Consider the following 26,185-nt stretch of genomic DNA (forward strand, 5'->3'; position numbering starts at 1 on the left):
GTAAAGTCAAACAGAAAATCTGCTTAAAGAATTCCAATAGACATTCTTGCTCTTTGTTGCTTTCTGACAATATTGATTTACTTTGAGTCCATTGATCTAAACATGCAGATGTCTTTATCCTGATCAGTGGTGAAAGTAACAAAGTAAAAGTAACTTAACATTTTAGATATCTGTAATATTTATACTTTGCATTTGTACATTTTACACCGGATACATTTGACTTGTTCTTCAGTCCATCAAAAGTTGTATTAATGTTTCACGAATATGTAGCTCAACATCCACTAGAGAGCGCCAAAGGGAAAAGGGAGCGCACCATTGTAACGGATAAGGTTTCATTCTGAATTTAATCAAATTATTTTCAGATGCAAATGGTGGTGCACTTTTGAAACAACTTTGCCAACCTTTATATCTTGGAGCCCATTGTCTGTTCGGTCATCTGCCTGTAATTTAAAAACTGCTGTGAACTAATCAGAACTTGGCCACGTTCAAATCCTTTCATCAACAAACATTTTGCCAACTCTAATCTGTTGCCTTGAATGCATCTTAAATGATTGCTCTGCACATAATCATGTCTGTGTTGAGTGTGAGAAATGCATTTCTCCATCACACACGACTCTTGCAGCCTCAAAGATGAATGTGTTCTGCTTTGGGACCGAAACAATGTCTGGACGAGTCTTAATCAAACGCACCCTGGGACAAATCCAAATAACTCCAACACAAACTGGATTCACAGGAATTTGAGGTCGTCTTTGTATGTGGACTGTCCCACTCGCTGCCCTCTCATAGTTCAGTAACACCACGGTTTAAATAAATTATAGAGTCATGTTTATGGTCCATGTGGCTGTGTGAAGCCTGTAATGCAAACTCAGTGCTTCTGATTATCTTTGCTTTTATGAATCATGACATAAACAAAAACATTCAAATGGGACTATAATTTAGTTCAGAATGAGAAGATTACAATACAATATGAAGTAGGTTTAAAACAATGGAAGTATGCAGATCCAAGCCTATGAGTACAACAGTGACAGTATGTCAAGAATACATCAACCCAACCCTCCCCTGTACTCCCTCCCCTGTATCCCTGTACTCCCTCCCCTGTATCCCTGTACTCCCTCCCCTGTACTCCCTCCCCTGTATCCCTGTACTCCCTCCCCTGTACTCCCTCCCCTGTATCCCTGTATTCCCTCCCCTGTACCCCTGTACTCCCTCCCCTGTATCCCTGTACTCCCTCCCCTGTACTCCCTCCCCTGTATCCCTGTACTCCCTCCCCTGTACTCCCTCCCCTGTATCCCTGTATTCCCTCCCCTGTACCCCTGTACTCCCTCCCCTGTATCCCTGTACTCCCTCCCCTGTATCCCTGTATTCCCTCCCCTGTACCCCTGTACTCCCTCCCCTGTACCCCTGTACTCCCTCCCCTGTACTCCCTCCCCTGTATCCCTGTATTCCCTCCCCTGTACCCCGGTACTCCCTCCCCTGTACCCCTGTACTCCCTCCCCTGTACTCCCTCCCCTGTATCCCTGTATTCCCTCCCCTGTACCCCTGTACTCCCTCCCCTGTACCCCTGTACTCCCTCCCCTGTACTCCCTCCCCTGTATCCCTGCATCCCTCCCCTGTACCCCTGTACTCCCTCCCCTGTACCCCTGTACTCCCTCCCCTGTACTCCCTCCCCTGTATCCCTGTATTCCCTCCCCTGTACCCCTGTACTCCCTCCCCTGTACTCCTGTACTCCCTCCCCTGTACTCCTGCACTCCCTCCCCTGTATCCCTGTACTCCCTCCCCTGTACTCCCTCCCCTGTATCCCTGTATTCCCTCCCCTGTACCCCTGTACTCCCTCCCCTGTACTCCTGTACTCCCTCCCCTGTATCCCTGTACTGTACTCCCTCCCCTGTATCCCTGTACTCCCTCCCCTGTATCCCTGTACTCCCTCCCCTGTACCCCTGTACTCCCTCCCCGCGGGATACACCCTAAAAAAAACTATATTCACTATATTCTAATGTCGGATGTCAATCATTGGATGCGAGAAGAGAACACTGCCTTTTGCTTGTTTATAAGGCTCTCATTGGTATGTTGCCTGATTATTTATCATGCATGTTGAATATCAGATCAAGTATTTACCAATTGAGATCTCAGGATATTGGGATAGATGTACAATTTTTACATTCTCACCAAGTCAACACAGAGTCAGGAAAAAATAAACAACTTTGCTCCCTGTTTGTGGAACAGAAAAATATTATATAAATTAGATAATCTTGTACCTTTTGGTTAATTCAAAGCACTTGTTAAAGACACCCACAATGCAAGTGCTCTTAATTTGCATAATTGTATTCCATATTGTATGTATGTTTATGAATTTGTTTTATTGATTGTTTATTGACATGACAGTGTTACTAATTGTTTGTTTTGTATTCGACACTCAGGAAAAAGGAGTTTCTCTCATTGAATTTTGCCCTATATGAATAAATAAATATTAATAAACAAGAAGGTTGACATTAAATCAGTCCAACAATTGTGGCTAGTGATACATCTTAAATACATGACATATGACAGGTCAGAATACACATGATTAAATTCAAGATTTGCCCATGTTTCTGTGACTATTCTGGTCACATTTATAATATCACTTCCACCTGTTACCTAGCAACCATATTAAGGACCAATATTATTTTACAAATAATAATAACTGATAACACCTTTATTGTGTTAAATAAATGTTCAAACTGTCAGCAAAATGTCAGTTATGTGTAAATTGTCCCTGCAGTTTTGATGTCGCTTATTGATGACATCACAGAGAGATCCTGTTTTAGAACTCAGCACTACTGTCATGTCAAACTTTTACTTTGATTTTATTCTTTACAAACTGTCACTTGACTGTAAAATTATGATAAATATGCACTTAAAATGTTTTTATTAATGTTCACTAATCCCTTTACACAATAAAACATTTAAGTTTTTCAGTTTTGTGGGTGGTAAAATTGTTGCTTAACTGGTAAGAGTTCACAACATCAACACAATGCATTTGATCACATTTGAATATAACAAATCTGCATGTTATTTGAATTGAATTGTTGTGAACAAAAACGTATTCATGCTGCATTAAAAGAGATCTAAAACGCATTGCTAAGAATACCTTCCTTTCTGCTTTGAAGCTTTAACCTTGGCTTAGATTCCCTGAAAGATTTCACAGCGAATAACTCGTCTACAATGGTTTTGCTCGTGATTATCTCATTTGGCCAAACAGCTGTTTCAGGGGCCACGAGGGAGAACCCGAGCTGAACAGATGACTCACCATCAGAGATGGGAAACGGGAAGAACATAAGAAACACATTCTCACATTTTCTATAACTTATCTATGACAATAGCTTGTATTTTATTATTCCCAGTGGTGGAAAGCAACAAAGTACAAAAGGCACAGTACATACCTTTTAGTTAAACAATGAAAATATAATATAAAGTAAAACAAAAGCATGTTGTTGTTGTTGTTGTTGTTGTTGTCGTTGTGTTTGTTGTTATTTTTGTTGTTGTTGTTTCCATTTTGGATGGTTTTATTGCTCTAAAATGTATTTTAAAATCGTGTCTTTACAGTGAGTGGATTTGCTCAAAATCCACAACATTGAGTCGTACTTGGACTGGAGGCGGGTCACTTCCTGCTTGTTTCCATGGAAATGTTCTTCAGCCATATTCCCCAGTATGGCATTAAACTTATCTATCTGCATGGAGAATATTCTGAAGTATAGTTTGTCCATGGACTTATGCAGAGAATTATGCATTCCATCTTCTGTGCGTAATCTTTTACAGTGGATACTTTGACTTTACTGCACTTGAGAGCAGGCATTAGTACTTTCTACTCCACGATATTTGAACTGGACTGAAAAGTAGAAAGTCCTTTTCATGTGGTTTTAAGGGTTACGTTTTCAGCACATTCATGGTGACATCCTGCTTAAAGGGCAAACAAAATTATGCACATTAAATTGAGTAGGAGAATTATTAAATTGATTAAAATCACTACTGTTGACTAAAAAACAGTGAGTGATCAAGAGTTCTCAAACTAGAATATTAAATCAATACTAAAAGTGGTACTTTAAAATGTTTTCGTCTGTAGATTTGTGTATGTGCTACTTATACTTATTTTTGTATAGTAGAGTAGTATTTTTGATTGTAAACATATTGTAACATTACCGTTTTAATTTTATTGTTAAATAAAGTAATTGTCAAGTCTATTTTTACAAAGTGGAATGGAGACACAACGGCACTTGTGACGATCTCCACACTTGTTTGATTGTGTCTTTGGTTGAAGCGGAGTGCACAGAGTGGGAGGAATAAAACAATTAACATGAGCAGTATCCAGGGAATGTGCGTTTCCCTGACAACAGCGGGCACGGCCAAACAAACAGCCTTTTATCGAAATAACTCTAAACAAGCTGGAGTTATGAACACAGAGGAGAAAGGGGAAGAGGCATCACCTTGAGGACAGCAACAGAGCAACGCTTCTGTAACACTGTTGTCGTTGTGTCCTTGGGCAAGACACTGTGCTAATGAGGAAGTAAATGTTGTGTTTACATGCAGATCTCCGTTAAAATGCACTCTTTCAACCGAATAAACAAATAATTCAAATCGACATATGCTTTTTTTCAGGTACATTATTGAACTATGATGTAAGTAGATCATTAAAGTTTGTTTATTATAAACAGTAATATTGATTCAAAACCTGCAGAACTGATGAGCTCCGCCTCTTCACCGTAACAAGCCGCAAGTAACTAAGAAAATATCTGGCTTTCTAAGTTTAGACAGAGCTAAACCAGGTCTATATCAGCTTTACATGCTAAAATGAGGCTATAATATAGGTCTACACTTTGGCTAATAGAGAAATATCACTATGGCACTGGAGGCCATAGTTAAATGAAACACAGTTAGCCCTTTTATGGAGGAGTTTTTACAATGGTGAGAAAACCTCAAAGGTAAGTGTGGAGCCAGGACATGACACATTGTGTGCTGAATATTTCCCACCAGAGAGAAGTGCTTGACTAGAGTCTGACCCATAAAGTCTGAGGATGCACTCTCTATTGTCAGTAGCAGTTCACCCAAAATATGACCCCTCTGCAGCCCAGAAAGCGAAAACGTACATCAATACATCAATAAGACAGACATTATTTCGCAACACAGATAGTGGTTTTGTTGACTTTGTAGCCGATAATAACCCATGATATAGCGCTCCACTGAAGTGACTTAAAGTTGCACTCACTTCTGGGGGGTCTGCCATCTGCTTGTCTCCATGGCAATGTTCTTGCTTCCTCCGGAATGTTCCACAGCATGGCATTAAACTAATTTTATTTTATTTAAGCGAGTGGCGACCAAGCTCACAGGAAGACTTTTTCAATATCTATACATTTATCAGTAAAAGCGTAATTGAATCAATGCAAAACAGATAAGTTAAGGCAATAACAATCATCTCCATGGAAACTAGCATGTGACAGACCTTCCACCACAAAGGATTGCACAGATAACGTGTATATTGAACCGTTCAGTGAGACAACTGTTGTGTGGGGACATGCACAGCTTTTGCAACATATTTTGTAAGTGCTTTTACAAGAGCCATATTTTCCTGACAGATTGAATCAAGTATATTCATGGACTCGTTGAAGTAATATTGTATTGTTGAGGATGTTTTGAGAGAGTTTAGGGGTAAATTGTTCCTGTGTGTTCGGGGATGGGTGTAGGCTCTGTGTGACGAGCCAGTGGGTCCACCCTTCATCCTGGCAAACACTGCATCTATAATCAGAAGCAGCAGACCTTCAACAAACGCTTTTCAATACGACTTTGAGGATCATGTGAGTGATTTATCCATGAGCGAATTGCTGCAGGATAAGGACAAATGAGTCACCACTTCTACCTCGCTCACTCGCCTCTTTGTGTCTCTGTCCCGGTCTTATACCCACTCAATCACACCCTGTGAAGGCATTCATATTTGTGAGGAAGCTTGGTAATCAGAAACCCTCTGGACAGAAGGTTGCTCCCGAAAGAAAAATGTCAGGGAATAAGCATCCGCGTCTAAAGAATGAATAAGTGAATTGTTAACTGAAGAATGATTTTACACTGCTTCATTTAGCAGATCAGATGACAAAATCTGGGCCAGCTGCATATAAAATAATAACCAACTTCATGATTGATGGTCAGGTAATCGATAAGGATCATGAACATGGAAAACATGACATTTTGTTAATAATTAGTTCTATTAATACCCACATCACAATTTATTGCAACTGCCCTGTGTGTGCTTAACGTTTCTGTTTGAGTGTCTGTCACCTGCTATTTGCGTCGACCTGGTATGATCCACAGTATGGCTTTAAACTCATCGATCAGGCTTTTGTACAAGTATGGGTGCCTTTCAAAAAACAAATATTTGAGGATGCATTTTGAGAAATCAAGAATCAAAATTTCCATTTTACCACAATACATTCAGTCAGTATGATTTCATCTGCCATCAAAGGGTAACGACAGCCATCTCCGTCTTCTGAGAGTCCACACTTCCCTGTAATTGCTTAAATCCACCTGTCACTCACTCTGAGCCTTACAGAGACTGACCAATTGGAGGAATGGGTCAGGAAAAGTGTCTTTGTTTGTTTGCGTGAGCTTCAATAAACAGAAATGCATTAAATCCCAAAAAGCAAACCGTTTCAGGATGAAATCACAATTGTATTTATTATTTGTTACACCGGAGCCCTCCTCTAAAAAAGTTACATACAATGTGAGTCAATAGAACCAACAACCTCAGGACCAACTAAAACAGCTCAGACTTCTGTAGCTGAATTCACCCAAATCTGTAAATACAATACTGAAGCCTCTTGTTAAACTGTCCAGCAGCTGTTGACTGGACAAATGCAGTGGGAGGGGAAATAGATTGTGCCAACATAAAGGATGGAAGAGGGTGAGCAGAGACAGGAAGAGCAGGTTACGGGCAAAGACTCAAACATAGACAAAGAAAGTGACCGTTTTTATCCATTCGCCTCATCACAACTCATCCCCTTCTTCCTCCCTGCGTCACATCTGTCCAGTTTTGGACTTTGTTTTGGCTCGGTCCCGGATCAGCTGTGGTCTGCTGTCCTGTCCACAACAAAACATCAAGTCAAGGCCCTGTCAACACTGTCAGAAGAAATGTGCAGTGAAGATACAAAAATCAAGTTGACAACAGGATGCTGGCAGCTTTGTGCAAACATTTTCTTTATTTTTTTTAATGCAAGTTTGTTACTGTAAATTAAAATAATTATGAGTTTTTATCTTGTTTGATTCTGCTGGAAAAAGACGACTCCTCAAGTTTTATTCAGGCAAGAAATGCATTTTGCTTTCTTGAGTTTGCATCAGCTAAATGTGGCAATAATCCATGAATAGAGCAGATTTGTTGCAGTGCAAGCATACTGCTCCAAAACGTGACAAGTTTATGATGAAATAAAACAGATGTAACTTGGATGAGTAGTGTCACATGACTGCATCTGTTCGCTGAGGCGCGTTGCATCTTTTTCCTCACAGTTCACACGAGCGCCATGACTGACCCAGGACCAGCGCTGCACCTCTCCTCCTCTGTGCGCCTTTCCGCTTTGCGCCTTTCCTCTGCGCTCCTCTACTGCGCCCTGCCACGGATCACTGTCATCTGAGGCGAAACACCAAGGACCAAAGAGACAAAACAACTTTTAGGATCCGTTTGCGCTGCGGCTCCTCACCTGCACAAGCCATGCGCCTGTCAGCTGCGTAAGTTACGTTTTTTATTTTAAGCAAACTGCAGGAGGTCGAAATACTCTTCAAGTTGTAAACAAATAGAGTCTGTAGAAGAGTGAGGTGGAGATTTCAATGGAGAAAAGGGGATTAACCTCAGAATAGAATAAAACATGGAATATCAAGGCATATATATGCGAGGCGTTTATGATTTTATTTTACATAATTTGATTTTTTAAATAGAGATTATTTATGGAAGACAGTTTGGCATTTTTGATGGAAGCAAAATTATGATTTTATTGGACAAATACTTACAGAAATGGTGATTCCACTATGTATTTTATATATAACAAATTATACTTTTTGTAAAGCTTGAATCGAATTTTGAAGCTTTGCTTCCATTGCTTAAAAAATAAATAAATTTATGAGTTTATGATTGCCCATGTCATTGTGTCTTATCATTATGATTTTTTTTTTCCTCCAGCCAAAAACATGACATATAATTTTAAAGGGCCTAAAGACTAACCAACTTTAATGTTATTTACCTCAAATTTAATTGCTGTACGTGACTTTATGTTGGATGCTCAAGTATCTTATCTACAGTGTTGATGGAAAGTTATTGCAATATAAGTTATCTGTTCTTTGACTTCTGTACCTACTTGTGTTGCAACACTGAAATGTCCCCATTGTGTGGACAAATGAAGGCTTATCTTATCTTAAATGTTTGAAATGAACCCTATAACCTCTGAGACATTATAAAGTTATTAGGGCGGGCTTGTTAATTCAACCAAATGAAACTCATGACCAAAAAACATCATGGCATTTTCCATCTAAGGCTGGTCATCTGCTCATATTCTGCATGTTTAGGCTGTGTATGTGATCCATACAATCTCCTCTGGCTGACTAACTGCTGATCCCTGCAGCCATTTTAAAGCCATAGTCAGTGTTATTCATCTTCTGATGCAGTATAAAAGTCCCTGGGGCCACACAGGAATTTTCCATCAGTGCACAAAGCCCGATCTTTGCCCTGTCTGTCAAAAAGTGCACTATTAAAAGCAGAGGATGTTTATGGCTGAAAAATTCCTAAAACACTCCCCACATCCCTGTCTCTCTAATGTAACGTAACCAAATGAAATACGAGTGCAAACTAATGAGAGACCAGACTCAACAATATTATCAGAAACAGAAACCCAAAAATAGGCCTATTTCCTATAAGAACTATCCACACTACAATCTAGAACAAACACAGACAGACATTCCGGAATCATAACTCACAACATAAAACTGATGAATAACTTGAATAACAGAGATAATGTATAATACGTTTTCCTTCACTATCCTCAGATCTCCATCACTCTGCCCTGTGCTCTTTCTCCTGCTGCTCCCCGGGTGCTGGTCCCGTCAGCAGTGGGTGCTCCAGCGCGTCCCTGTGGTCCTCCCACAGCAGACCGAGCCCCGACCCGCCCCTCACTTCCTGTCCCAGGCCCGTTTGGACGTCAGCTCCTCCTGTGACCCGGACTGCCACAGGAAAGCCCCCAAACCAAACTACTGGGACCTCCAAAATATTTTATCTTATGAGACGCTCCACTCAAACGGGAGTCTAACCACGACTTCTGTTGGGATTTATGGCTACAATCCAAATTCTGATACTTCTGTGGTTTACAAGGCAAGGTCCCGTGGGAAGAGGGAGGCTCGTGTGAGAAGGAAAAGACAGATTTTTGGACATGATGGGAGGTTTAGCATTGCAGGGCAGGACTTTTTGCTCCAATTCCCCTTCTCTGTGGCGGTCAAACTGTCCACAGGCTGCTCTGGGACACTGGTGGGGGACCGGCATGTGCTCACAGCGGCACACTGTGTCCACGATGGGAAGAACTACGTGAAAGGAGCTCAAAGACTCCGTGTTGGCTTTTTAAAACCCAAATACCGTGAGACACAAGCATCAAACCTCTTCCTAAACTTGACCAATCACATTGAAAGCGTTGGTTCACCTTACGCCCCGCCGACTAATGACAAAATGAAGTTTCAGTGGATCCGGGCCAGACGCACCCATGTCCCCAAAGGCTGGATTAAAGCCAACGCAAATGACATTGGCATGGACTATGACTATGCCCTTCTGGAACTGAAAAAGCCCCATAAACGTCGCCATATGAAGTTGGGAGTGAGCCCGCCCGCCCAGAGACTGCCCGGACGAAGAGTGCATTTCTCTGGATTCGACAATGACCGACCGGGGCGTCTGGTGTACCGCTTCTGCCCGGCCGGTGAGGAGACGCCCGACCTGTTGTACCAGCACTGTGACGCCCAACCCGGGGCCAGCGGGTCTGGGGTCTACGCCCGCATGTGGGACCCCCGCCGCCGCAGGTGGGAACGCAAAATCATAGGGGTGTTCTCGGGGCATCAGTGGGTGGAGAGACAAGGGGCGTCCCAGGATTATAACGTGGCGGTCAGAATCACTCCCCTAAAATATGCCCAAATCTGCTACTGGATCAAGGGCAACTTTGTGGACTGTAGAGAAGGCTGAAGGGAACAGGAGGAGAACCAAGAGAAATCACTGAGGGAGTGGTTCAAACTCTGGCCACAGGACAAGCACAGACTTATTATTATTGAGACGACGATAAACCTTTGCACATCCATTTCACCACTTTCAACCCGAGTTGGCTCAGTTTTGAGGCCCTGAACTCCCTCCTCACCAAGTGACACAGTCTCAGTTTGTCAGACAATGAGAAATACTATATAGAACCATTTTTGTGCCAAAAGGTGCCTTTTTGGTAAGATTTTTAACATTGGTTTATGTGGACTGTAAATGAATTAGAAAGGTTATAATTATTCATGGGTTTCAACTTCTTGTTATATGCAACATTTGGAGGATTTTTATGTTTTTAAAATTGTTAATTGCTGTTGCATTTGTCCTAATTTTTTATCATTCTAAAACCTGGAATAATTATATGATCATGTATATTTATAATACAGCTTTATTAGGGGGGCTTTAAAGGTGTACTATAACTTTTCTAGTCGAGGGTCCGCCTCCTTGTCTCCATGAAGATGTAGGTGGAAGGTCTGCCACCAGAAAATGCATACAATGCCCCTTAAATCTCTTAACACTATGGTTTGCTGCAACTTTTTTTATATTTTATTTCCTAATGCCTTTATGAAACTGGACCCGTAAACAAAAACACGTGAGTCTGATTTCTCATGATCTATAAAGACATTAAATGGACCGACTCAAACACAACAGGAAAAGTCCTCAGATAAGGCTAAACTCCTGAACTATGTGTCGTATTCAAACTGTATAATGCACTGTAATATTTTTCTACTGATGCATTTGAATGTATGAGAGACACCAAAAGTGCCTTGAGTTTCAAATGTTTGTGGACTTTCTAATGTTCTCAAAGGAGCTTAGCAGAAGTCAATACAGGAATGTATAAAGTGGGCTCCCTCTGGTGGCAAAGTCTGAACACTACAAATCAAATCAATTCATTTTTGTAAGGCCCAAAATCACAACAACAGTTGCTTCTGAGGGCCAGTTGCCTCTGAGGGCCACAAGAAGTGAATGCAATAAACTACATCTACCACTGTGTTGTATTTTTGATCACGTACATCTGTCAGAAAACATGTAAGACCTAAAGTGTAGGACCATTCAGGGCCGTGACAAAGGACACAAGATCCACCATCAACTGAGAGTTTTATTATGACTGTTTCAAAATTATACTTTCGTCACGGTGCTCAACTCAAGTTTAACACGAACAGAAACATGCCAAGTCAACAGCACCATTAACTGTAGCGGAGTAAACCAGCATTAAAGTTGAAATGACCAGATTTACAGAAAACAAAACAAAAGCACGCAGAATTAAGTAAAATAACAGGAACATTATGGCATTCATGGGGTCTATGAACAACCCGTTACAGATGAGGCACTCAGTTATACACAAGTGGTTTGAATTTAGATCCATCAATACAAAGATGAAATTTATTGAAATATGGACCTTTATTTTATGACAATACTGCAATGGGGAAATGCAATAAAGAAGTTGAACCAGAAAAAGCGGAGGATTCCCTGGAAACCACTTAATACGCATGTAGTTAAACAGAAGGCAACAACATGCAGAGTGACTTGTGACACCTTTCTGTAACACCATTTTGGTAACACGGCATGTCACTAATTGACCATCTGTCTTCGTTGCCACTTTAGAAAAAAAAAGGTAACGTTCACAGTGGGCACCTAGTTAAAACTGAAATATTCAGCCACTTGTGTTTTGGTTCAATCTAGAAAAATAAAATGGGTGTCTTTCAATACCATTGGATGGTTTCAGAAAATAACAAAAAATGGCTTTTCAGCAAAAATAAGCACTTTTTCTGGTTAGACCAGAGCAGCAGCCAATGGAACAATCAGACAGAAGTTAAGGCAATGCAAGGAAGCAGTTTGTGTTATTGAACATGTGTCGCTGTCACTCTTCAAAAACACTTGGAATAGGCAGGCACTGTAAGCAATAGCACACACTGAATACAATGTAATCTGTGATCCCAACATGGGCAAATGTCAGGAGTACCAAAGGAGCTTCATCAATTATAAATGAATTAGTTTGAAATGACTGATGGGGACTAAAAATCTCAGGTTTGACCACTTGCTCTGAAAAGCCACAGCCTCTCTCTGATTGGCCACCTGCACTTAAAATATCTTTGGTGAAAGTCATCTCCTGGCATTTCCCAATGTTCCTGTCACCAACACAATAATACAACATGCTCATGTCATCAACATGGAAATGCCCGGAGTAACTTGAAACAGTATACAAAATAAAATATTCTTTTAAATAAGTTTATATATATAAACATTAAAAATATAACCGTATCAAAACACGATTATGAGTTCACATTGTCCCTAACCTCCTCATGGGGGCACACAAGGTCCAAAAAGGGGACTCTCACTGAGACTTAAGTCCAAGGCTGCTGGGGGGCACAGGGTAGGAGTAGGCCTTCCCCAAAACGATCCTGTCGCGAAGCAGTTTGAACAGGACATAATAGTTACAGAAGAGGATGAGGCCAAGGGACAGAGTGTGGTTCCAGCGCTCGGACCGCAGCAGAGAGTAGAGCTGGTACAGGACCACGCTGGACTCGATCCAGATCAGCAGGTTCAGGATCCGCAAGGGCTTATGGAACAGGAACTGAAGGACACACATGAGTTACATAGTCTTTTAGGCAAATATAAAAGATTAGAAATGTAAACCAAAGCATGGTAAATTGACATCTAAAATAAAGTGTTTTTTCCTCCCTAAATTATTTTGTTGATTGGTGATTAATGAAGATACCAGAGACGCATGTAAACACAGGATTGTTCTCGTGATAAACTTTTACCAACAACTCACTGAGAGCATGAAAATGGAGCTTATTTAATGGCAGGACTCACATAAAATCTTGAATGCGACACATCGGAGGGCAGAGCAACGTTATAAGTCCCTACTGCTTTATACAAAGACCTGCTGTGTCGCACCAGGACCCCCTGTGGCCAAATGGTGCCGTCAGACCACCTGAAACCACAAAATACACAATTACGTCACATACACACAACGAGAAGCCTCTCTTGTACATTTTAATAAAAGGATTTGAATAAAAATTTCAAAGCAAGGTATGAATTAAACAGAACAACCATCCATCCATCCATTTTCTGCCGCTTTATCCGGGGCCGGGTCGCGGGGGCAGCAGTCTGAGCAGGGACTCCCAGACTTCCTTCTCCCCAGACACTTCCTCCAACTCCTCCGGGGGGATCCCAAGGCGTTCCCAGCCCAGCCGAGAGACATAGTCTCTCCAGCGTGTCCAGGGTCTTCCCCGGGGCCTCTTCCCGGTGGGACATGCCTGAAACACCTCCCGAGGGAGGTGCCCAGGAGGCATCCGGAACAGATGCCCGAGCCACCTCAGCTGGCTCCTCTCGACGTGGAGGAGCAGCGGCTCTACTCCGAGCTCCCCCCGTGTGGCCGAGCTCCTCACCTTATCTCTAAGGGAGCGCCCAGCCACACGGCGGAGGAAACTCATTTCGACCGCTTGTATCCGCAATCTTTTTCTTTCGGTCACTACCCAAAGCTCATGACCATAGGTGAGGGTAGGAACGTAGACCGACCGGTAAATAGAGAGCTTTGTCTTTCGGCTCAGCTCCCTCTTCACCACAACGGTCCGATGCAGCGACTGCATCACTGCAGCCGCTGCACCGATCCGCCTGTCGATCTCACGCTCCATCCTTCCCTCACTCGTGAACAAGACCCCGAGATACTTGAACTCCTCCACTTGGGGCAAGGACTCCCCACCCACCTGAAGAGGGCAAGCCACCTTTTTCCGGTTGAGAACCATGGCCTCGGATTTGGAGGTGCTGATTCTCATCCCAGCCGCTTCACACTCGGCTGCAAACCGTCCCAGTGCATGCTGCAGGTCCGGGTTTGATGGAGCCATCAGGACAACATCGTCTGCAAACAGCAGAGATGGAATCCTGTGGTCCCCAAACCGGACACCTTCCGACCCCTGACTGCACCTAGAAATTCTGTCCATAAAAATTATGAACAGAACCGGTGACAAAGGGCAGCCCTGGCGGAGTCCAACATGCACTGGGAACAGGTCTGACTTACTGCCGGCAATGCGAACACAGCTCCTGCTCCGGTCATACAGGGACCGGACAGCCCTGAGCAAAGGGCCCCGGACCCCGTACTCCCGGAGCACCCCCCAAAGGACACCCCGAGGGACATGGTCGAAAGCCTTCTCCAGATCCACAAAGCACATGTGGACTTGTTGGGCAAACTCCCATGAACCCTCGAGCACCCGATGGAGGGTATAGAGCTGGTCCAGTGTTCCACGACAGGGACGAAAACCACTCTGCTCCTCCTGAATCCGAGGTTCGACTATCGGTCGGATTCTCCTCTCCAGTACCTTGGAATAGACCTTACCCGGGAGGCTGAGGAGTGTGATCCCTCTGTAGTTGGAACACACCCTCCGGTCCCCCTTATTGAACAAAGGGACCACCACCCCGGTCTGCCAGTCCAGAGGCACGGTCCCCGAACGCCACGCGATGTTGCAGAGACGTGTCAACCAAGACAGTCCTACAACATCCAGATACTTTAGGTACTCAGGGCGGATCTCATCCACCCCCGGAGCCCTGCCACCGAGGAGTTTGCGAACAACCTCAGTGACTTCAGCTTGGGTGATGGATGAGCCAGCCTCTGAGTCCCCGGTCTCTACTTCCTCTTCGGAAGACGTGACTGAGGGATTAAGGAGATCCTCAAAGTATTCCTTCCACCGTCCGACGACATCCCCAGTCGAGATCAGCAGGCCTCCACCAGCACCGTAAACGGTGTTGGTGAGGCACTGCTTCCCCCTCCTGAGGCGCCGGACGGTTTGCCAGAATTTCTTTGGTGCCGACCGATAGTCCTCCTCCATGGCCTCCCCGAACTCCTCCCAGGCCGGGTTTTTGCCTCTGCGACAGCACGAGCCGTGGCTCGCTTGGCCTGCCGATACCAGTCGATGACCTCCGGAGACCCACAAGCCAGAGTGGCCTGATAGGCCTCCTTCTTCAGTCTGACGGCATCCCTTACTTCCGGTGTCCACCACCGGGTTCGGGGGTTGCCGGCACGACAGGCACCGGAGACCTTGCGACCACAGCTCCGAGCAGCAGCATCAACAATGGAGGCAGAGAACATGGTCCACTCGGACTCAATGTCCCCAACCTCCCCCGGGACATGGGAGAAGCTCTCCCGGAGGTGCAAGTTGAATACCCTACTAACAGAGGGCTCTGCAAGACGTTCCCTACAGACCCTCACAATGCGCTTGGGTCTGCCAAGCCTGTCCGGCTTCCTCCTCCGCCAGCGGATCCAACTCATCACCAGGTGGTGATCGGTTGACAACTCTGCCCCTCTCTTCACCCGAGTGTCCAAGACATGCGGCCGGAGGTCAGATGACACAACAACAAAGTCGATCATTGACCTCCGGCCTAGGGTGTCCTGGTGCCATGTGCACTGATGGACACCCTTGTGCTTGAACATGGTGTTCGTTATGGACAATCCGTGGCTAGCACAGAAGTCCAATAACTGAACACCGCTCGGGTTCAGATCGGGGAAGCCATTCTTCCCAATCACCCCTCTCCAGGTGTCACTGTCATTGCCCACGTGGGCGTTGAAGTCCCCCAGTAGAACAACGGAGTCCCCGGTCGGTGCACTGTCCAGTACTCCTCCCAAGGACTCCAAGAAGGCCGGGTACTCTGCACTGCTGTTCGGCCCGTAGGCCGCCACAACAGTGAGAGACCTGTCCCCCACCCGAAGGCGGAGGGACGCGACCCTCTTGTCCACTGGGGTGAACTCCAACACGTGGCGGCTGAGCTGAGGGGCTATAAGCAAGCCCAAACCAGCCCGCCGCCTCTCCCCGCGGGCAACACCAGAGAAGTGGAGCGTCCAGCCCCTCTCGAGGAGATGGGTTCCAGAGCCCAAACTGTGCGTGGAGGTGAGGCCGACTATATCTAGTCGGTATCGCTCAACCTCCCGCACAAGCTCAGGCTCTTTCCCCCCCAGCGAGGTGACATTCCATGTCCCCAGAGTTAGTCTCTGTGTCTGGAGATCTGGTCGCCGAGGCCCCTGCCGTCGACTGCCGCCCAGATCTCTCTGCACCGGCCCCTTATGGATCCTCCTGCGGGTGGTGGGCCCACGGGAGGGCGGCCCCACGTCGCTCCTTCGGGCTGTGCCCGGCCGGGCCCCGTTAAACAGAACAATGATGTGCAAATTTACCACAATAATACTATTAATACTATAAAACATATTGATATCTGGATACATTATTACTTGTTTTCTGACTCATACTATTTGTAAAATTGTTTATACAGAATATCAGTATTTTGAGACATTAAAGGAAAGTTTATTTGTAGAGCACAAATCACGTACAAAGTAATTCAAAGTGCTTTATAGAGCCAGACACATTAAAATCACACACAATAAAACATAAATGTGTTCTTTTCTTATTGACATGTCCTTGAGTATTTGTTGGGGGTCACTTACATGTGCTGAGGCGCGTTGCTGTATGAGCCATGCTCTAGTTTCTGCCATCGTCCCAGATGAGCGGCTGAGCGGTGGAGCAGGTCGCAGTAACTCGGGGGGAGTAACTGACTCATTAGCATCACAAACGCATTGATCCACACCATGATGAGGTGCTCACACGACCAGCGCATGTCGTAGTACTGCGTACTCTGCGGGCGTAAAAATATAGCACTGATTATTAAGAATGAATCCATTAGTGACGCTTACTAACAGCTAGATTTAATTATTGGTATAGAAAAATGGATGACACACTACCCTGAGAAAAAGAAGTTTGGCTTCAGAAAGTAGAGAAATGTTTTGACCATTTCAAATTAAATAATTACAACTCGACATAGATTTAAAAATCATGGATTTAGATCAGGAAAAATTACTTGGTTGGTTGTAACAGTGAGCCTAATTTACATATGAATGAAGAACGGTAATCTATGTGTATTTGATATTGGCAAGGTATTCCCAAACAAATGATATCCCTCTCAGTGCCCTCTTGGCTGGAATGAATAAGTGTTGATGAGATCACATAAAAGACACATAAGTGAATCTGACTTTTACATTTTTCCATCTATTAAATGTCCAGCTCAGAAAGCAACCACTAAACCACACACATCAGACTACGTTTGTCTTGATCGTGATCAGAAATAACATAAGCATAACGGGGCTCAGCAGAAACTGGCCACCCATTAAAAGTTTGAAAGTTTGCTAGAGGCTAATCAGCTATGTTGTAACTAAAGACCAAAAGGTCTGTAATTTAATTTGAAATCCGTAGTATTTCACATTTTAAATGTGTTTTTAGACTGAAATCAACACGTTATGGGCATTAGTTACCACACAGCTGGTTAGCCTCCATTGTGCCTTTAAATTACCGGTGTTGGAGTTAGCTTATACAATCGGTATTCGATTTTTTAAAAAAGTCTACAGGAAAGATTAATGGAACATTTGGTCTTTGAAGTAGAGTGTTGTGCAGAGTTAACACACCTTGACAAAACAGAGCGGGAGGAAGGCCACATAGTAGGCACTGAAGAGCGAGTTGAACAGCACTTCTTTGATCCGCCTGTTGAAGTCACTCTTGAGCTCCTCTACCTCGGCGCGAATCATGTCGGGGGTGTGTGAGTGCATGGGGGGTGGGCATTTGTGTGTGGGCATGTGCAGGGGGCTGGAGAACTGCTCACGGAGGTTTTCACGCAACAAAAAGAGAAAGTCCCGTGGCCTGAAGAACGGCGCCTCAGCCAAGTCGGTCTGCGGATGATCCTCTGAGTACTCGCAGTCCGAGGAGGGTGACTGCACTTTGGTGCCCTCCTGATGGAAACAGCACAGCGGGACATACACGCCAAACCTGAGGAAATGAAAAAGAATTCAGCACATAAATAACAGAAACATGACCTTGTCATGGTCGAGTCTAAGGATGTTTAATTTTTTTTATGTAATGTAAAAGTTTTGAACGATAATTTTATCTTTCTTTATCATCTCTTATTTCTCAAAATATGTGGCGCAGCAGCCCAAATGCCGGAACATGTCGGCCTCGGTGAAACTGAGAAAAAGATTTTTTTTTTCAAATGTGTGATTTTCGTTTTTTTGCAGAATGTGCTAGTTGAAGTTATGAATAAGCCCCTGTGTGCTTCAGATAACACTATTGGTTGTCTTAAACGTATACATTAAGCTGTTAAAAATGTGGAGTTTTTGGGTCTTTTTCCTGCTCTCCTGGGGGGCGTCACCTTTTTCTAGCCAACGTATTGTTTACATTTTCCACCAATCAGCTGTGATCCGCATGACAGCTGCTGCTCCGTGTTTTCCTCTCATTACTCCAGACCGTCTGCAGAGCACAGTCTTCAGAGCTTACATTTCCTGGACTACATTGCAACGGAACTGTTTACTCAGGTACACTTTTACTTTACTACTAAATTATTGCTTTAACGCTGTGTTTTAAGGCGGTCTCGTGATCACTTTAGAATCTTACTTGTCTGCTCCGGTGGAGCTAATGCTAAGCTAACATGTTGCTTCAGTGCACTCTGCAATACGGGCTTAATGTGAATACTTGCTGTTATCACCATGTTATCGGGTTATTTTTCGGCGTGGGTTGGCCCGTGGGTTGTGTGGGTCGTGCTTTGTGTGTGTTTTATGGTGCTAAACCGGCTGTTACCCCCACAGCCCGGAGCTAAACGCAGCTATTCGGAGCTAAGTTGTAAGCTAAACTTTGCTATGTTATCGGGTTATTTTTCGGCGTGGGTTGGCCCGTGGGTTGTGTGGGTCGTGCTTTGTGTGTGTTTTATGGTGCTAAACCGGCTGTTAGTGCCACAGCCTGGAGCTAAACGCAGCTATTCAGAGCTAAGTTGTAAGCTAAACTTTGCCATGTTATCGGGTTATTTTTCGGCGTGGGAAGAGAAAAAAACTACAACTCCCGATACCACTTCTGGTCACGTGGCTTACGTACGTTGCACGTCACGCACGCACTGCGTCACTCGAACCAATCACGCGCTTGCCTGGCCATTATCAGCTTCCTGTGTGTCTCTCTGCACGGTGTTGGGAGAAACAACAGGACGGCTGAACCAGGTAAGCTTTGCGACTAAAACACCCGCATTTAATCACTTTAATGTGCGCCGGTTTTAAACTTGAGTGTATGTTTATGTTTTGGTGTGCTGTTCTGCAAGTGTTTTGCTTTTACGAGCCGTGTTATCGCAAGTGAGCTAGCTAGCATCGCTAGCCGAGGGCAGATGTCCCAATATCTCTGCGTTTTGCATCTTAAATACACCGTTAACGTCACAATGTGAACTGTTATCTGTGAAGCGTGTTATTCCCATATTACTGTTAACACTAATCCTTTTTTTCCCCTTTTCAGAATTGGCAAAGACACCCTGACTGACATGACCTGTCTCTACGTGAAGTCTGCTAAGGAGCGTGGTAAGTGTAAAACATTATTTTGGTGATTTTCATGTTTTAATGATTAGAGTATAATTAACCATAAGCAACATCTGTTTTTCAGGTGAGCCTGCAGTTTGCTGGCCACACCAAATTCTCCCCTGATTGCGGCTTTGGACTTATCACGCGAGCATACATGAAGACCAGGGTTTGGAAGACTTCGCTGAGGTTAATTTATATTATTTGACTACTGTAATGTGTAAACATTAGCCTGGCAAAACTTCAGTGCTGCTCTCTGCTTAAGATTTGTTTCTTCTGTTCTCATTTTTTTTACATTGTCGCCCTTGTCATCAGGTAGTGGAAAACAGCTCTCCTGAGTCTCACCTCAATATCCCACTTCTTCAGACGGCTTCCAAAGATCCAAGAGTTATCAGCACTTCAGGTATTTATATTGAAACTCTCACATCGTGTTAAAAAAAATAAATAGTTAATGAGTGTTTTATGTGAAATAGTTAGCCATTTCTCAAATGTCCTGTTATTTGTTTACAGCTTTGATGCCGAGAGTCACAGCACAGAAGAGTGCACAGACGAAGAAGAGGATGAGATCTCTGATGTAATTAGACTCTGGTGGTGTACATATCATATCTATTATCTCATATATTCAAAGCCATGGACCCGTTGCAGTTCGTATACCTGGCCCTGGCATCTGTTTATAAGAGTTCTTCTATTAAGAGTGTTTTTTAAACTTCCTATAAGTTACTGTCCTTTCCCCCTGTATCTACTGTGTTGTAACATTAAAGGCTATCTTATCTTATCTTTTGTTGTTTGTGTTGCACTGAATCACCTGTGAATTATGTTTATCGACAAATGCAATTAACCCTATTCTGATTCTGATTCTTTGATTCTATTCAGGGCCTTTTGTAATCCAAGTATTTACATTTAATATAGTAACTTCTCATTCAAGTCCAGTTACCATCAATAACAACACTCCTCTTGAGTCTTGAGTGACAGCTGTAGGGGGAAGGTGGTGTCAGTGTGACAGGGGGAAGGGCTTATCTCAATGATATGCAAATGAGCCCCCCTGTGACTCTGGGCTCACTCAGGTGAGAAACTTTGAGCCCCGTTTTCTCAGTGAATGGGTTTGAGAGTTGTATACATTCAAATGACCACAACTTACTTAAATATTATCAGATCTACATGAGAGAGACATCATTGGAAAGCTTTGCATTCACTGTGAATAACTCAAAATGTCTCCGGGTAGACATGTAACTGGATTAGCCACGGTCAGACACATATGTATGACTCACTGCAGGAAAGGACCAGATGTTTGGAAGCGCATAAGAGGGAGAACAAGGGATGCGTAAACAAGGAAGGCCAAAGTCTGGTAACACTATGGACCAAAAACAAATCAAAACTGATGGCCTACAGTCCCAATGGAAAACAGCCCACATCACAGGCCAACAGGGCTAACATGGCTAGCAAACCAGAAGAGAATCACAGTCTCTCCCAGCCTGAGAAACGGGCTCCCGTCGGCCCAGATAAAGATTCTCATAATTTAATTGCATCGAAAGGGGGGAAGGATATACATATCAGTTATTGCTGAAGATGCCCAAAATAAGATGAGAAATGCAGCATGACAAGGAAAATTTTAGAGTGGAGGTGACAGCTGCCATGGGCCCAGCAGTATCTGCTGCAGTAGCCGCTGAGCTGAAAGCAGCGGGACTAACCGGAGCACACATAGACGAAGGCGAGCAGCGCGTTTCAGATAATGCGGATGATCTGCAGACAATAGGGCAGAGATGGAGGCGTTGCAGGCCAGGGTGAAGACCCTGAATACTCTGAGAACAATAATATAAGCTCCTGGATTTGGAGCTGGGCAAACCAGCAGCTGATAAAACACAAGGCCTGATAAGGAGGTTTCTTGTGAAGGAACGTGTCATGAAAGCTGCAAGGGTTAAAGGAGACCTCCAGAACAAGGCAAGCGCGTCTTTGCTCCAGATATTCCATACGAGGTTCGTCAACAACAGCAAAAGTTCCACCACATCTGTGAAGAGTTCTGGAAGAGAAAACTTTTTACCGGCAACTCTTCTGGTGACTTTTGAAGGTAATAAACCCGTGCTCAGAACACCAGAAGCAGCTGCTTTGTATTTGGAACCATTGGCCGTGAGGCATTTTCTCCAAGAAATTGGTCCAATGTCTGGATACAAAATGAATGAAATCATTTAATTCTGGCATCTTTAGAAAGACATACCCATTTCGGAATCGCTTGGCTATTTAGGTGTGGTACTCCATAGAGACCTACCAACAATTCTGGAGAAAAAAATCATAACCTTCTTTTTTACTATAAAAAAAAAAAATCTTGAAAAAATTAACCTTATCCCCTACTTAAAGGTTGAATGGACGATTTTTTTTGGCCCAAATCTGAGTCTTATTTCCTCGTGGCGTGGACTGCCGATTAGTCCTGCCACGCACCTACCGCTCACCTGCAGCCGCGTGTGGCTCGTCCCCACGTTTCCACCTGTATAAGCGCATTGATCTATCATAATATAGTTCCCTCAGTATACGGACAAAATGAAGACGGAGCTGACTCAGAAGAAGACTTAAATCTACGGGAGACGAGAGATGCGATGTGATCCGTCGCGCTAATAAACAAACGCACGAGTGTGTTGTATCAGTCCGCACGGAGGAGTGCGCATGCGCACTTCCGCCTGCGTTCTAAAATTGCCGAAAAATCGTCCATTGCGCCTTTAAGTCTAAGTCAATGAATTGAAAATATAAAAATTAATGTTTTGCCAAGATTTCTCCATCTGTTACAGACTCCGATTTTCATCCCCAACCGGCTGTTTGATGAGTGGAACAAAGCAATCTCAAGATTTATTTAGCAAGAAAAAAACATAATTTTCAAAACTTTACAACTATCAAAAGAATAGGGAGGCTGGAGTTTACATTCTTTGAAAAATGACTTTGTTTCAGCTCAGATCAGAGCCTTGCTGTGCTGGTGTGACCCAGAATATGAGGCTCAATGGAAAAAATATTGAGATTAATGTTGTACAGGGGGTTCCTGTGTAGGCCTTACTAGCAGAAAACTGACAGTTGAGTCATTTGGGTGAGATGGAGAACCCTTGGGTGAAATCTGTTTTTTCAAAATGGAAGGAGCAAATCAAAACATACAAACTAAACAAAGATGTTAAAATCTTAAATGGGTTGGCTTATGATCAAAATTTCACACCTAACAGCTCAGACTCAAGATTTAAAGTCTGGACAACAAATGGTATAAAAGGTCTTTTATCAGATTGTAAGGGAAAATCATCTGAAGAGCTTTGATGAGTTGAAATAATCCTTTGACTTGGACAAACGGGACTTTCTGCTTTCTGAGGTTCTCCAATTTTTATCAGCCAGAGCAAAGTGACCCACTCTTTCCCATTTACCCTTAATGTAATCAGTAGAGTGACTGCTCATATTGTTATTTGTATAATTTAGATATTAATCCCCTTGAAAGTTCAGATTTATATGCTTTAATAAATATTTCAGTCAACGGGTTATTCCTTTTTATTTCTTGATTATAATAACTCCTTATTTGTAAATATCTATTAAAGTCCTGCTTCTCCAAGTCCAGTCAGAAACTTTTGAACAGGATAGTCCCAGAATATGTGATAGAGACACTATAACGTGTTCTGGGGATTGTCCTGTTGTTCCAAATTTTGGACAGAAATTAAGGATGCACTACAAACAGTTTTTGACATTGCCATTCCACTTGATTTTGGAACTATGAACCTGGACCTGAGGACACCTGTCATGGACACAATAATTTGTTACCTCTAGGACATACTCTTGGTAGCGGCTAAAAAGCCATTCACAAAAAAATGGATGACACAAATTGCACTGACAACCAAGGACTGGACAGACATACCTTGGACATCAAAAAAATAAAAGATGGAAAAACTCGCATTCGGCATTGAACAGAAAAAGGACTAATTTGGGATATGGCATACTATGGACTAAGTGGGACCTTTGGTTGGGTTTACGTGTGCTTTGATTTTTTATATATATTTTTTCATTTTCTCACCTGATGGATGTCTGCTTACTTTGATTTTTGCCTTCGGTTTGCTCTCTGGTCCTGTTCTTGTTCTATTGTTGTCTTTTTTTTGTTTAAAAATATGCTAAACTTAAATTTTAAAAAACAAGAAAAACAAATAATGAAACCTATTAAGAATGTGGTATGAGCAGTTTCCTATGGCAAACTCACGGATATCCCAGGAAGAGCAGGTTGAGGACAGAGTGATTTCGGCAGAGGTTGACGAGGGTCCAGCACAACACACAGCCACACAGGGTCAGGAGGCAGAGACGAGCTGTGATCAGGAGCATGTATCGAACCAGGGAGCCTCCAATACTGTGGGACACCTGGAAAAGAGGGGTTAACAATCAGCGTTTCCCATTAATAGAGACGACAATGTTGGCCTCCATATTCTAAAAACAAGCTGAAAAAAAAATTGGTCAAACAATTGTAGTATTGTCGTGAACATATCCATGGGTTTTAGAATAATTAAAATTATCCCCGATGTCATTGTGTTTAACAATGTAAAACAAAGTACTTTTGAATAAGAACATTTTTTGCATATAACAGGAACTATATTTGATCAAAAATCAGTGCTTTTTTCATCAGCAGAGGCACAAAGTCATATCTATACTCAAAATAAAATGTAATAAATTAAATAGAACTGGGCAACTGTGCTATTAATCAAAAGTTCAATTGAGATTCAGTAATTTCTAATGGTCAGTTATATGTGCGGATCTTTTTGAACCAATAAAGAGGTTTACAGCCAATCCTGTCGGGGGTTCAGGAACTTAATATTGAGACATTTGTATTTTTTCAAATCAGAAAAAAATTAAAATGAATCAAAAATAGAGATTAAAGGACTTTGAGAAAAAAAAAAAAAAAAAATATATATATATATATATATATATATATATATATATATATATATATATATATATATATATTTATTTATTTGTGGTATCAAAAATACAACTTGTCACCATAATCTCCATTGATTGGATTTAGAAACGAGATTCACTTTCAGCATGGTCAGGATGCATGACTGGTTAAAGGCCTGGGTGTGTCTCAGGTCCTGGACACTGGGCAGGACACTGACCGCGCTCATAGAGCCACAGCAGGCGAAGGAGTCTCGGACCATGTTCACCATTAATCGGCTCCCTCGACTTTTTCTGGCTTCGATTTTAATCTCATAAAATTATTACTTTAATATTGAAATGTTATGACTTTATTCTCGTACTGCTCCGCAATTTTTTTATTTGGGTTGGCCCTTATACTCCGTTGTAAAGCCCCAAGTGTAAACTCAGGACTAAGAATTTTAAAAGCCATAGCAATAATTTAATCATTTTAAGAATACATTTTAAAAAAAATATTTTGTTTAGCTCACATTGATCTATTGTGATTTCGATTAATGTTTGTTTGTCTTATTAAAAAGAAATAAGACAAATCACAACACGAGAATGCTTTTTGTAATCATAGAAGTGTGGCAGGTGGGGACACTCACCTCTGACACGATGGTCCACACCAGTCTGCGGGCCAACATCACTGTGATGAAGATGGCCAGGTGGTAATCCATCAAATGGAAGTTCTGGAAGAAAAAGGGAGAAAATATTAGAATAAATAATACTTGTTCTGGATTTAGGCTGAAAACTTCAGATCTGGACCCTCAAGAGCTTTTGGTCCAGACCCAAAAGCCATTTTCAGTCTTTGATTTTAAAATCAAAGACTGAATATAGTCTGAATAATGATTATAGCTAGAGCTATAGCTATAGCTAGAGAGAGAGCTAGAGAGCGAGCGCTAGAGAGAGAGAGAGAGCGAGCGCTAGAGAGAGAGAGCGAGCGCTAGAGAGAGAGAGAGCGAGAGCTAGAGAGCGAGAGCTAGAGAGCGAGGGCTAGAGCTAGAGAGAGATAGAGCTAGAGAGAGATAGAGCTAGAGAGAGATAGAGCTAGAGAGAGATAGAGCTAGAGAGAGATAGAGCTAGAGAGAGATAGAGCTAGAGAGAGAGATAGAGCTAGAGAGAGAGATAGAGCTAGAGAGAGATAGAGCTAGAGAGAGATAGAGCTAGAGAGAGATAGAGCTAGAGAGAGATAGAGCTAGAGATAGAGATATAGAGAGAGCTAGAGAGAGATAGAGATATAGAGGGATAGAGCTAGAGAGAGATAGAGATAGAGCTAGAGATAGAGCTAGAGAGAGAGATATAGAGAGAGAGAGATATAGAGAGAGAGAGCTAGAGAGAGAGAGCTAGAGAGATAGAGAGAGCTAGAGAGCTAGAGAGAGCGAGAGAGAGATAGATAGAGAGAGATAGATAGAGATATATATAGAGAGAGAGATAGAGAGATATAGAGATAGATGTAGAGAGAGATGTAGAGAGAGAGATAGAGAGATAGAGAGATAGAGAGATAGAGAGAGATAGAAAGAGATAGGGAGAGATATAGAGAGAGATATAGAGAGAGATATATAGAGAGAGATATAGAGAGAGAGAGCGCTAGAGAGATAGAGAGAGAGAGCTAGAGATATAGAGAG

The 26,185-nt window shown here is 42.9% G+C and overlaps 2 protein-coding genes across 2 annotated transcripts in view; one reads left to right on the top strand and one right to left on the bottom strand.

Moving 5' to 3' along the window:
• Positions 1–7,469: 7,469 nt before the first annotated feature.
• LOC140380663 (serine protease 23-like) lies at positions 7,470–10,447 on the top strand. The gene is made up of 2 exons (XM_072464550.1): positions 7,470–7,740; positions 9,049–10,447. The coding sequence occupies exons 1-2, from the start codon at positions 7,724–7,726 to the stop codon at positions 10,220–10,222; spliced, it is 1,191 nt and encodes a 396-aa protein (XP_072320651.1). The 5' UTR covers positions 7,470–7,723; the 3' UTR covers positions 10,223–10,447.
• Positions 10,448–11,376: 929 nt separating this feature from the next.
• Positions 11,377–26,185, bottom strand: part of tmem39a (transmembrane protein 39A) — a 25,174-nt gene continuing 10,365 nt past the window's right edge. Inside the window, exons 4-9 of the mRNA XM_072464549.1 lie at positions 25,166–25,249; positions 23,854–24,008; positions 17,730–18,087; positions 16,719–16,906; positions 13,103–13,223; positions 11,377–12,860 (exon numbers count right to left, since the gene is read on the bottom strand). Coding sequence (XP_072320650.1) covers positions 12,621–12,860; positions 13,103–13,223; positions 16,719–16,906; positions 17,730–18,087; positions 23,854–24,008; positions 25,166–25,249 — 1,146 coding nt within the window. The 3' untranslated portion in view covers positions 11,377–12,620. The remainder of the gene's footprint in view (positions 12,861–13,102; positions 13,224–16,718; positions 16,907–17,729; positions 18,088–23,853; positions 24,009–25,165; positions 25,250–26,185) is intronic.

The sequence above is a fragment of the Eucyclogobius newberryi genome, unplaced genomic scaffold, assembly GCF_026437365.1.
Source record: "Eucyclogobius newberryi isolate DKJ021-1_F unplaced genomic scaffold, fEucNew1.0.hap1 SCAF_5, whole genome shotgun sequence".
Taxonomy (NCBI): Eukaryota; Metazoa; Chordata; class Actinopteri; order Gobiiformes; family Gobiidae; genus Eucyclogobius; species Eucyclogobius newberryi.